Source organism: Cetorhinus maximus, chromosome 8 (genome assembly GCF_964194155.1).
Source record: "Cetorhinus maximus chromosome 8, sCetMax3.hap1.1, whole genome shotgun sequence".
Lineage (NCBI taxonomy): Eukaryota > Metazoa > Chordata > Chondrichthyes > Lamniformes > Cetorhinidae > Cetorhinus > Cetorhinus maximus.
Window position 1 is genome coordinate 4709692 of NC_135886.1, and position 13869 is coordinate 4723560.

The following is a 13869-nucleotide window of genomic DNA, read 5'->3' on the forward strand; positions in this document are numbered from 1 at the left end:
TATCCTCCCTGTCTAATTAACCCAGGGATGCTGAGACCAACTGAAGTCCCTGCTCAATCTTCCTTTCACCCGTCATGTAAAGCCACTCATCTCAAATTGCAAAGGTTTCATATAAAAGCCCCTGAGGAAGAAAGCCTTGCATATACACCAATGTCTTTCATGACCACATCCCAAAGTGCTTTAAAGCCAATGAAGGACTTTTGAAGTGTAGTAATTGTTATCGTGTAGGAGGCAAGTTAAGCACAGCAAACTCCCACAAACAACAATGTGATAGTGATCAGATAACCTATTTTAATTATGTTGATTGAGGGATAAATATTGGCCAGGGCTGCAGGAATAACTCCCCTGCTCTTCAAAGTAATGCCCTGGGGTCTTTTACATTCACCCAAGAGGGCAGATGGAGCCTCGGTTTAAGGTCATATCGGAATGTCAATTAAAATCTAAAATGAAAACAAAAAAAAATATGTTGGAAGTACCCCAGGCCAGGCAGCCACTGTGGAAAGAGAAACGACAGTTAATATTTCAGGTCGGTGACTTTTCGTCAGAGCTGCTACTGATGATACACGGCTAAGGTCAAACCCTGCATAAGAGCCACTAATAGGCTCTGTACATGTCTCCAGACATTCTGTCAGTATCTCCATTAGCCAATCACTTCACTTTTCTGAGTTTACTGCAAGGTCATAATTATTTCTAAACTTTGCGGTATTGTTGGTTTAGCTTAGATTGGCCAACTCATTACAGGACAGGGGTCAATGCAAGAGGTTTCTCTGTCTCGGTGTACCATGTCACATGACACATTTACATTGCATTAGTGGAGAGTTAGTAAGAGCCGGTACTATACCAAGTAAGGCTTAAAGTGGATTTTGTTGCCATTTAGGACAAACCATGATTTCAATCTGAACTCATTCAGCAAATCTGCCACGACTGTCCACATCCCAACCCTTAATCTTAGTCTCAAATCAGGGGAATCTTATTTTATTACAACTGTGCGATCATCAAACAAAATTAGGACCTGGCTCTGTAATTAAGCAGCATTTTCTTTAACCTTAAGAATGAGAACGGCTATCGGTATTTTCTGAAATAGAACTGAATGCCCAGGACTGATGATGGATCACTCACCTGAAAGGTTAACTCTGTTTCTCTCTCATAATCTGTCATTGATTGTAATCGCAAATCTTTTTTTTTAAAAAGAAAATACGTTGGTGCTAGGAGAGATTAACATGGATTTAAGTCATTTTTGCACTTAGAATTTTTAAATTTCTTGCTTTTAATTTATTTTGTTTTCTAACTTCTTTGCAGATGAAAACATAATTTGTAATGGTGAATTCCAAACAATAAGCATTGAAGCACAAAGTGCTGTTTCTTTCATCTCGCCAAGGTTTTACTTTTAGTACTGTACTGTACTTCTGAATTGCTTGGAGCTTGGGAAGGCAAATGGTCTCATTAAGCCGCAGTGAGTCACTGTGTATTGCTGATCTGCTGACGCCTTCGGGGAGTAACTGTAGCGTGCAACATGGCGAATTGGCACCAAGCTCGTCGTTGCTTGAAGATGGCGGCAGTGACGGATGCAGCCCCCGTTCTTGCTCCAGCCCAGACTCCCAGGACACACACTACTGCAGCGTCAGTTCCAGTCTGCTGGAAAAATGCAGCGTGATGGGGATGCTGGTGTCGACACTTGACGCCCGGCAAGCCGCGGACGCTGAAGCCTGCTCGGAGGTGTTTGGAGCTCAGGTGAAAATGCCTGATTTTTGCTCCACTTCGCCTGGTGACTTCATCCCCACGCTGGAGGAAATCGAGGAATTCTTGAAAGAGAAAATGGACATAGTCAAAGACGGACTTTCGGAAAACAGTGCTGCCACAGAAATCAAAGTGGAGGTGAAATCAGAAGCTTCGGGTGACTCTTCATTGGATTCCACTAGATGTTTTTTGTCATCTTCAGAGGACAGTGGGCTTGGATCTACTCCAGAGGTGACTGTAACAGCTGCAACTGGGAGCGTGCCGGTGATTGTTCAGCTTCAGCCTGCCCAAGTGCCCAGTCCGTACCCAACGACACAAACTCCAAGCAGCGTGAAACTGACTCAGCTGGTTGTAAATGTCCAGGGTCAAACCTTTGCCTTGGTACCTCAGAGAGTCCAGGCTCCAGCAAACAGTGCAACCCGCCAGTTTGTAAAAATTGCTCCCCTGCCCATAGCAGCGAGGTCTGTGGCTGTTGGCAGCTTGGTGAATGTTGTTGAGGCCACCCAGAAGCTTCAGAAATCATCATCATCATCATCCTCCGCCGACGTGATCAGAGTGCATAAGTGCTCATTCCCGGGGTGCAACAAGATGTATACCAAAAGCAGCCATTTAAAGGCACATTACAGACGGCACACAGGGGAGAAACCTTACTCCTGCACATGGCCAGATTGTGGCTGGCGGTAAGTCGATTATACGTCCATTAACATAATGTGTGCCTTTGTGTGGCTTCTGCCTGCAAAATTTTGCCTTTTCTTCTCTTTGTTGTTGTCACATTTTTGCAACAGCTTTTTACCGTTTTTAAAAAAAAAAATCCAGGGTCTGCATTTAAGAGGGGAACTGCTGTGCAAACCTGTCGTGCTCTACACCTGTCTGTGGTCCAGCTCTTCAGCTTGTAGTGCAAGGAAACTCTAAGCAGCACCTCTTCCCAAGTCCTTTTATGCCTTCCCTTTAACTGTAAAATCAATGTACCATTATGTAAATAAAGACAACATTAGAGGGTGGCTTAGTGGTAATGTCACAGGACTAGTAACCATAGCTCAGGCTAATCTCTGGGGACATGGGTTCAAATCTTGCCACAGCAGCTGGTGGTTAGCAATTAGTCTTGGTAATAGTGACCATGAAACTACTGTCAATTGTTGTAAAAGCCCATATGGTTCACTATGTCCTTTAGAGAAATCTGCTGTCCTTAGCTGGTCTTAGCTACATGTGACTCCAGACCCACTGCAATGTGATTGGCTCTTAACTGCCCTCTGAAATGGTCTAGCAAGCCATTCGGTTCAAGGGTAATTAGGGATAGGCAACAAATGCTGGCCTTGCCAGCTACATCCATATCCCGAATGGGGATGGAATTACATCAGGGGAATAATTACAACCCCTAGTCCAATCATCCCCCAGCCCCCTGATTCTGCCACCATTTTTTTTTGCAGTTGTTAAGAGATTACCAAAGCATTTTTAAAGTTTCAGCCAGAGATGCTTTGTTGTCTTAGGAAGTGGATCTTTTTTGATGGGTGAAACCCATAAAGAACCAAACCATCTGTGTGTGTGCGTAGTTTTGATTATTTAATCCAAACCACCAGAACTGCAATTCTGAACTTGCAATTTTGGTTTTTGCACAACCCAGGCACTCAGCCAGGTATGAGACGAGGGCCAGAAAACCCCTCCGATCTGCTCCCCGCTCTCTGTCACCCGAGGTGCATAATTGGGATTTCTAAGGACGTTATAGTAGAACAGGAAGAAATTCCCAGCTCAGGAGAGGTGTTCTGTTAGTTATTGAAAGACACTAGTTAATTGCAAGACAGGATTACATAGAATTTACAGCACAGAAAGAGGCCATTCGACCCAACCAGTCTGCTAGCTCTGTCCACACTCGCCTTCTCCGCCTCTATTTACTTCATCTCACTCTGTTGATTTCTTCCTTCCTGACATTTCTAACTTCCCATCAAATGCAACAATAGGCCTGAACTTTAGCCCAGAGGTGAGTTGTGGGTGTGGCAGCTCTTATGCTGTTGGGAAACCTGGAAGAACACGTTTCCCAGCCTCAAGAGTTTTTAACAGCAGAGCTGCTTTTAAATTTTATTCTGTCGGGTTCCCCTGACTTAAGGCTAGAAATCTGATGGGTGAGGAAGCTTTGCCGCACAAGGCCGCAGTTGAGGAGAGCAGGTAGGTGTAGTGGGGGAGGGAGCCATCTGGATGGTGGTTAGGAGGAGGGTGTGGATCATTGGAGCAGGGGAGGGGTGGTTTTGAGGGTGATCAGTGGAGTGCCCTGATTGCAGGGTGGGATTGTGTGGTCCAACGGTCGGGGTCACCCCAACCGGGAGGAATTGGTATTGCCTTTCTGGGGGGGTGGGGTAGGGGGGTGCATTCTGATCTCAGTGGGAAGGCAGGGTAGGGTACAGTCTAATGGTGGACATGGGAATGGTGGTGTCCAATGCGGGTGGGGGCTGGGAACCAATCACGGTGGGGTAGGATCTGATGGTCATCAATGGGGTCCTGAACGTGATGGAGGTGGGGAAAGGCATTCTGATGATTGGGGTGGATCGGTGTTGGCACATCAAAGCATTGATTTGGTGATTGCAAACTTAGGACTTAAAGGCAAAGGTTACATTGAGCTGTTGTTGATTGAAAGTTGTTCAAAAGCCTGCCCCTGTTGAGTTTCCTCCTCAAGCACAGGATAATCATTGATTCGATGGATTAAAATGAAACTCAAAGCCTGCCATGATGTGTTGCAGATATTACTGTTGTGCTACTTTTTGAAGGTCTGAATCTTTTTAAACTTAGTAAAAAAAATTTTTGTCTTGCAACTTTCCATCAATTATTTACCTTTAGCCACAGGACGAGTACAAATAGATGAATTATTTGGCCCATTAATCAGATACAAATGCTGCTGAATTCAGCAGCAATGAAACCCCCAAAGAATTAGGATAGAACTCCTGGCAAAGTGCCTGACATCCTTTCAGAAATTGTTTCTTAGCAGCATGTTCAGATGGGGTTGAAGAAATTTCCATCCCTGGAAGAAAAACGCCTGGTGGTCTTTTCATCTTGGCGTTGTGTTTTCGTGGACCGGAAATATTACAATATCCTGAGCAATCACCTGTACTCAATTCTTTTAATCGTGTATTAATTCTGTCTATCTAGTTGTGTGTAGTCTTAGGAGTTGATTTTATGGCTTTATTTTTATTGAGCTGATGTTAGTCTGGATTTTTTTTTAAAGATGTTTAAGTTTTGCCAATGGCCTGAAGTTTTTTGACATGTTGAGCTTGTGACCTCAGCCAGGCCATCCGAGGCTGCATTTAATTGAAATCCTTCGACAGCACCTTCCAAACCCACAACCACTACCATCTAGAAGCACAGGGCAGCAGATAGATGGGAACACCACCACCTTGAAGTTTCCCTCCAAGTCACTCACCACCCTGACTTGGAAATATATCGCCGTTCCTTCACTGTCGCTGGGTCAAAATCCTGGAACTCCCTTCCTAACAGCACTGTGGGTGTACCTACACCACAGGGACTGCAGCGGTTCAAGAAGGCAGCTCACCACCACCTTCTCAAGGGCAACTAGGGATGGGCAATAAATGCTGGCCCAGCCAGCGAAGCTCACATCCTGAGAATGAATAAAAAAAAACAATGTTGGCACGGCTTGACTTCTGACCCAGTTATGATTATTTTTTTTAAAAAATGTGGTGGCACTAGTTCCTCTTGTGACATTACATACCAGCTGAAAAGATGGTTGAATTGGGGAACGAAGGATAAGACATTGGAACCACATGCTCACCTCCATTTGTCACTTTTCTCTGGTCATGGCAGCCCACCTGTACAGACCAGAAAGCAGCTTTCCCATTGTTCATTTGTACAGGCTTCACCCTGCATTGAGGAATTGCCCAAGGCCAGGAAATTGGTGTCAAAATTGCTCCTGTTTTGCAGTCCCCAACAGGGTGGATTTTCCATCACTGCAAATCACATTGTAGAACTATGACAGGAAGTAATCCCGCAATATAAAGCACTCTTGCATCGAGAATGCTGGTGACAGCAGGAGTGAGAGTTAAAGACACTTTCATTTTAAAGCTGTGGAACTCTAGAACCTCTGCTGCATTGAAGACACAGGTTTTCATAGATCCAACGAACTGATCTCAACTTTCTCGTGCTAAGTCTCTTTTTTGTATTTAAGGAGTGGTAGCACCATTAAACATAAACAAGGAACAGGCAGATCGTGAGCGGTTATGTTACTGGACTATTTAATTTAGAGGTTTGGACTAATAATCCAGAGAATATAAGAATCCCATATTGCCAGTTTGGAAATTTGAATCAAGAATCAAAAATCTGTAAATAAAGTGTAATCAGTGAGAATAACTGTTAAGCTGCGGGATTGTCACATAAATCAAACTGGTTCACATAATGTCCTTGAGTGAAGCAAAGATGCCATTCTTATCTGGCCTGGCTTATTTGTGATTCTCGTCCTACGCCAATGTGGCTGTCTTAACTGCCCTCTGCGCCACTCCAAGCCACTCAGTTATATCAGGGCAACTAGGGATAGGCAGTAAGTGCTGACCTTGCCAGTAATGCCCACATCCCAAGAATGAATTCAAAGAAAACTTGAGCACCATTCTCTTAGGACTGCATATGAAATGTAAAAGTACCTGTAAACAGACCAACAGAGTTGCAAAGCAGGAAATTCCCCAGAGAAACAATTCTTGGAAATTGTGGCTGGCTACAGAGCATGATTAATGGCAATTTAAGGATTGATGTGTGTCAATGGGAGAAAGAGAATTCTACAAAATTAAATCAAGAAGGTAAATCCCTTGTAAAGGAGGCAGAGGGGTTAGAAACATGAAATGATAAAATCTCGAAGCGGTTGGGCACACCCAAGTAATTTTGATTCCTGACGTATAGTTTGCTTGTCACCTAGTCGGCCTTCATGATTGGAAGCTGAGACAACAATCTGAATTTCCCAACATGCTGCCACTTCCAGTTCGCAATGGGTTCCAACAAAAGGCAGAGTTTGATCAATTAGTGATGGGGGAAGTTGTCCTCTCTCACATGATCTGTCATGTGCCGTTCCACCTGTGGCAAATTTACTGCGTGACTTCCTGCTGCCCAAATTATAATGCTAGATAATAGCATTGATTTAAAAATATATTATTGTAAATAGTAACCAGAACAGCAGAATAACACATCACTGCTTCAAAGTTATAAAAATAGCCTAATGCGATCTGTAAAATTGTCACCTGTTTTAGTTTGTTCTTGCAAATTACCCAACCCCTACTGGTTCTGTGATGCTTCAGAAGTGTAATCTGCTTCGTGCGCCATTGGATGTTCTGCTTAACATCCCTGTTTTAACTCAGTTTTGTGAGCTAGAGCCTTAAAATAAACATCCATCTCTGGATCACAAGAGTACCCTGTAATTGCTGCTACTTATCATCTGAAACTTTGATATTAAAAAGGACAGATTTTCTCCCCTGCTGGCTGGACTGGGTAGTATTGGGTGTATAACAGGTTCTTGAATGATTCCAGGGTTTGCACTTGCACTCGAACAAAAAATTTATCCCATGTATTAATCATTTTATATGAAGAACATCCTAATATCAATCTTAAATTTGTATTTTACTAGTTACAACCTGTGACTTTTCATCCGAATCTCACAATTTAACCTAAAGTAGTTTTCTGGATTTCCCTTCTCTGAACCGTTTACAATCGTATACTATTAACTTTCAGGTTGAAAAATCAAGTTTCTCCCATCTTTCTTTATAACTTGAGGCTTTCTGAATGTCTCACTGGTGTCCTTAGGGACATTGCTTAACGTGTGATCTGAGCCAAAATCTGATTATGACTTCCTCTGATATACTCAACTATTTTGGCAAAACAATTCTAACTTTTTATTGTTGACTGCTACTCTGTATTGGTTGGACATATTGAGCATTTAGTCTCCTAAGGCTCCCTAGGTTTTTCAATTTCATCCATAGCCATTTTAATTCCAATTTGTAATCTCAGTATCCTATTTTAAGCTGAATGGAGCTTCATCACCATGTTTTCTCCGTCTCAAAGACCACCTACTTCCACCCCTAGAAGGAAAACACAGTAAAAACTGGGAAATAAGAGTACTGGTCCTAACTGTTTTGTCCTTCTGGGCGTCCATAATGTCACCTGTCTGTCCCTCTGCCTCAGCCCATCTGCTGCTGAAGCTCCGACCATATGACCTTGCAAGAACTCTGCACTCCTCCAACTCTGACCTCTGATGCAATGTCCACTTCCTTCACCCACACCGCTGGTGGCTGTGCTTTCTGCTGTCCAGGCCATGAGCTCTGGAAGTCCCTCCCTAAATCTCTCCACCCCTGTCTCCTCAAAACCTACTGCTTTGACCTGTCCTAATTTCTCCTCCTTTGGCTTGGTGTCAAATTTTGTCTAGCACTTCTGTGAAGGGCTTGGGGACATTTTACTATCTTGTGTAATTGCAAGTTGCTGCTTGAGATGTTCCTGAGAGTGATTAGTTCTTTCATGAAATAAAGGCCTGCCAAGCACATTGCCATGACCTCTGCTCATTTGTAGTCACTTGACTCAATTCAGTAGGAGTGAGTGTAGAGGTCCTGTGGCTGGCCTTGGCAATTTGGGTTTTTTGTAGCAATAGGGGTAATGGTGGGGGCGGGGACATTGGTTATGACTCCTGATTGCTACCCAGCACCTCCCACTAAAAACAAAAGACAAAACTGTCAAAAATAATGTTAAAAGCGTGTACTATTAAGGTAAGCATTTATCAGGCTTTTCAGCAGCCTTCCTATTCTCTCCACATGATAGATGTAGTGTGATTATGTAGCGCAGTTAATACAGGCTTTCCCCACCCACGTACACTGCAGGAATGGTTCAAAAAGTGTTCTGATCAAAACAGAAAATGCTGGGATCATACTGTAGGCCAGGATGGATCTGTGGAGAGAGAGAGCAGTTAACATTTCAAATGGATAACCTTACATTAGAACTGTAAGACTTTAGAGATTTAACCATCTGACAGCAAGTACAAAGCCAGGGAAAAGCATGTCATCTGGCACGTTAACAAATACATTCATCTCCACGCTCTAATAGGTTGTGCTACATATGTATATATAAAAGTCAGATAGTTTTATGTCACAGTAATTGGCAGTCGAGTGCAGAGGCGCGGTTGAAAGGCCTGTTCTATTCCAAGGTTAATATTAGCAGCAACATGCATTTATATGTTTCAAACGTTTGTTGGTTCTGTTGTCCCAATAACTAGACGTTTCAGAAAGACAAAAGCCACTTTGTAACAGAATCTCCAGACGCACAGCAATCACAGTCCATTTCTTTTGAGTAGAACTTGGAAATCATTCTGCCGTGTCTCATTTCATGGAGCTGCAAGGTTAGAATGGTCTCCCATTTACTGGTAAATGATTCCTCCAGTTGCATACGATTCAATAACAGTACACTGTAGAGCTGCTGAATGTTTCTTTTTTCCAAGACGTGTGTGCGAACTTTCTTCTAGAATGCACCCTCGTGCTGGGTGCGGTGGAGTTTTCCCCCTTTGGTAATTTCTCTTTTTGTAATCCTCCAGGTTTTCTCGTTCAGATGAGTTGTCCAGGCACAAACGCTCCCACTCAGGAGTGAAGCCATACCAGTGTCACATCTGTGAGAAGAAATTTGCCCGCAGTGATCATTTATCCAAGCATGTGAAGGTGCACCGAGGACTAAGAAATGGCAGAATACCCAGAACAGCCAGTTAACACTCAGCTGTCCTTCTCCTTTATAGGAAAGCACACCAGGGCCATTGGACTTGTAAATGGAATGTACAAAAGATATCAAAATGTATTAATGTGTGTCTGTAATCTTTGGACGCGAGTGGGAGTGGGTTTTAACAGCTCTTAGTTTGAAAAGTTATTTCTCTAAGTGATAGAATGAATTACATTTCTAATGTATGCTTTACTCACCCTTACTCTATAATACAGAAAGGTTGGTTGGTTCACATTTATCATTGTAATATAGACTCTAGCTGGGTCTTTGGGATGTTTGTTGTGCTTTTGTCAGGTATAAGAGATATCAGTGCAGAGGAATCAGTACAAAGAACTGCATGAACAAATATATTAACAATTGGTAAAAAAAGCAGAGGGGGGGGGAGTGTGAGGAGAATTTTTTAATCCAATAAGTTGTTTACGATCTAGAATTCCTGAAAGGATGGGTGCAGATCCATTAGTAGCTTTCAAAAGGGAATTGAGCAAGTACCTGAAAAGGAAAAATTTGTGGTCAGAGTAAGAGAATAATTTGGATAACTCTTGCAAAGAGAGTGCACAGACATGATGATCTGAATGGCACCCTCCTGTGCTGTAAGATTCCATAATAGCTATGACAGTTTATTGATTATAGAACTGGGCTAGCAACCAATGTCCCCTTCAAGTTTTGCACAACAGTGCAGCATTTGTGGAGGTACCCCACCGGCCACTTGCAGGCTTTAAGATACCGCATGTGTGAGTGATTACTGCTAGCAACCCATAAGTTAGAGTTGAAATCCCAGCGTCAATTGACACTATTGAAGAGGCTTACAAGGATAATAAGTTGTGAAATTGTGTTCAATGTATCTGTTAATTTGTGGCGAGAGCCTGAAAGCAATGAATATTCCAGCCTACACATGACACTGGTTGCACAATATGTGGTTGATTTTTAATGGCCTTTAAAGTAGCATAGCCTGTATTGGATATTTTTTTAAAATGTCAATCTCGGTCAGCTAGGATTGAGCAATAAATGTGGCCTTGCCAGCATAATCAATATTCTGAGAATGAACTCTAAAAGGCGGCAGAGTGAGGCTTCCTGCTACTGCTACATACAATTAAGGTGCACCTCTTTAAAAATGCCCATCCTGCAGGGGTGTTGCCATCTTCTGCCAGCCCTCCTGTGAGCCCCATTGATTTTCGTCATGGATTTGTGTCCATTTGGAAACTGTGGTAGAGGTTCCACATTCCCATTCCTGACGGAGCGAACAGCCTGATGCCAGATGTGATGTAACAGCTGGCTAATCCAGTCCTGTTCTCAGCTTTCCAACTCCAGTGTTGTACCCAATGCTGAGGAAAACTCATTTGGCCCATTAAAGTTCTTCTCAATAGTACCTTCATTTTCTCTTTTTAGCACCTGGTTACATTTTGAGCAATGTAACGGTTTTGCTATTATAACCCCTGGATGGAAGATTATCCATAAATTCATTATTTTAGAAAGAAGACGTCTTTCTAAGGTGCGTTTTCTATTTGTTGGTGTTACAGTTCACTCGGGGAGTCCAAGCTGTTGTGGCAATGTGCACTTTTACATGCATGTTGTAGTCTGGAGTTATGGATAGCTAGATGGTAGAGGCTCCAATTTTCTTGCCATCGCATGGCTGACCAGGAATCTCTGCTCTTACCACCCACCATTGGCATATGTTGGAAAGGTTTGCAAGTTAGTACTCAACCTGTTTGGCTGCGTTATGAACCGCACCTTCTTTGACCATCAAGTCCTGGGGTGAGACTCGAACCTTAGAGCTTCTGGTTCAGAGGCAGCGATGCTACCCATTGCGCCATAAGACCTCCATTATATTTTCAATTTACTTTTCATTTATGAATTTTGCCACCTGGCCTTAACCTTTGGTAGAAAAGGTAAATTATTTCAATAAATAAAACTTTTGCAGCTACTGTGCCAAAAAGCATTTATTTCACTCTCAAATTCCCAGTCACATCCCTCAAAAAAAAACTGCATCTCAACACCAACCTGAGAAAAACTTCTCAAAAGCACCAAATTCTGAAAAATAATTGTGCTTACATTTCTTACAGGCTCATTCTCTTCCCTGAATCCATACAATGTGGGTATTATTTCCTTTACTTTGACATTGCACCATTTCTTCTGCAGTTCTTTACTCCATTTCAAATTGTGGAACTCCTCACTCCTCAGTCTTTCATTTTTCCTACAGCCTTAGAGCGTATGTGAACATAGGAGAAGTTCATTCAGCCCCTCGAGCCTGTTCCACAATTCAATTACGTAATAGCTGATCTGTACGTCGACTCTAATTACCGGCCTTGGTTCCACATTCCTTAGTGCCCTTGGCTAAGAAAATATCAATCAATCTGAGTTTTGAAAATTTCAATTGATCTAGCCTTAACAGGTTTTTGGGGAAGAATTCCAGATTTCTGCTACACTTTGTGTGAAGTCCTTCCTGACATCGCCTCTGAACAGCTTAACTCTAATTTTAAAGTTATGACCCTTTATCTTTGATTTCTATTAAACCTATCAAATCCTTTAATCCTAAACATTTCAGTTAGATTCCACCTTAATCTTCTATACTCAAAGACCTGAAAGTTCCTGATTTATGTTGTCCTATCTCCTGCTTTCACGTTTGGTGCTGTTCTGAACTATGGATCTTTACTTGGGCTTTTTAGTGATGTGTTGTTCAGCATAAGTGGAACTCACTAAGGATGCAATTGCAGAACTGATTTATTAAAGGTTTTGTGAGATAGTCTTATGTGGAAATGTGTAAACTGTAGAAAAGGGCATGGAGTGTATTAGACTGCATTGTTCCTGTGTGAAGGAAAATTACATCGTGGGTATGACTTGAAATTGCAGGTCATGTCATGTCTATTTGTGTCAGAGAGAATTATACTTGGAATTTATCAACAATGTGTGAACTCTATTCAGCAGCAGTTGCTTGGATGGGTGCCACCATAGTAAATAATCTGTCAATCATCACTGTGGCTATTTGCACACAAACAGTGGTCACCCACATAAGATACCGAGGGCAGCCACTGCCTGTGGAACAGTCTTGTAGCTTGTTGCCTTCATGACGGGAAATGGAACATTCAGTTGGGAAAGTTATAGGAAGAATTCCATATGAACTTTAATAAAAGTGCTCCAACCCAAAGAAAATTTGGAATGACAGAAGCCTTGAGGTGAAGTCACAAGCAGGTTTGAGGCAGGATAGTGATTAGTTCATCTTTAGCAAAGTCATAAAAATCTTAATTTAAACAATTGAAAACTTAACTCATTGGAAACCCTACCTCAAGTCACTCTTGCGTATTTTGATATGATCCCATCAGTCACGACCCCATTTTGCAATATGATTACAAATTAAAGCTGCTAACATAGATTTCGGTGAAGTCCATATTGGAGGGACGCTTCCTCTTCATGTTATTAGTGCTGACATTGAAAACACATCTGCAGTTTCATTACAAACCTAGTAAATGGAGACAATCTTACCCAGCATTATGGTTCAGTGTTGGGCAATACTGGTTAGTGGCTGCTAAGGCCACTACACAGATTGATATTGCAGATTCTCAATGCAGGCAGGTGCTCGGGTTGGTATAAAGTGAAAGGTTTTGTAATTTGCAAGCTGATAAATTAAGTTTACTTTTGTAGCGTACTCCATAGAATACAGTATAGTCATAGAGTACAGTACAGGAGGCTATTTGGCCCATTGCATCTGCACTGGCTCTTTCAACGGGCAATCCAATTAGTCCCACTCCCTGATACTTTTTCTGTATACCTGCAATTCTTCTTCGGGTGTTTTTCAAATTCCCTTTTGAAGGTTCTATTGAATCTACATTCATCATCCTCTCGGGCAGTGCATTCTTGCTGCATAAAGAAGTTTTTCCTCCTATCGCTTCTGGTTATTTTGCCAGTCAGCTTAAATCTGTGTAATTTTCTCAACGTGTCACTGGATGATGATCAGGAGTGTAAGCTGATTGATTTATTTCCTCCTTAGCCCAGGAACTCTGAAGCCAAATGCAGTTCCCCTAGGTCTCCCCTGTATGAGATCTGCTAACTCAGCAAAAAGCAGGGATGAACCCTGGGGCATTTATAGTCTATGTCTCTCAGTATCATACTGGGTTGAGCATTTACCCGCCGTGCCACTGAAAGGGTTTTTTATTTTCATGCGTTTGGCTTAGTATCATCTACTCCAATCCTGAACTCCCATCTTTCTCTAGTTTCTCTCTTATCCATCCCTGTGCTCTCTCCAAGCTCATCTTGTCCATGAGATCCACCTCCTGCTCCCTTAACCTTATTCCCATTAAAATGCTGACTGCCCAACTTCCCTTCCTGGCCGCATGTTAGCCGATATTGCTAATGGTTCTCTCTAGTCAGGTACTGTCCCCCTCCCCTTAAAAACTGTCATCACCTCTCTTG

The 13869-nt window shown here is 42.4% G+C and overlaps 1 protein-coding gene across 1 annotated transcript in view; it reads left to right on the forward strand.

Moving 5' to 3' along the window:
* LOC144683387 (Krueppel-like factor 15) overlaps positions 1-11381 on the forward strand; it is a 25442-nt gene extending 14061 nt beyond the window's left edge. The window contains exons 2-3 of the mRNA XM_078546346.1: positions 1300-2417; positions 9290-11381. Of these exons, the coding sequence (XP_078402472.1) occupies positions 1435-2417; positions 9290-9458 (1152 nt within the window). The 5' untranslated portion in view covers positions 1300-1434 and the 3' untranslated portion in view covers positions 9459-11381. The remainder of the gene's footprint in view (positions 1-1299; positions 2418-9289) is intronic.
* Positions 11382-13869: the final 2488 nt, after the last annotated feature.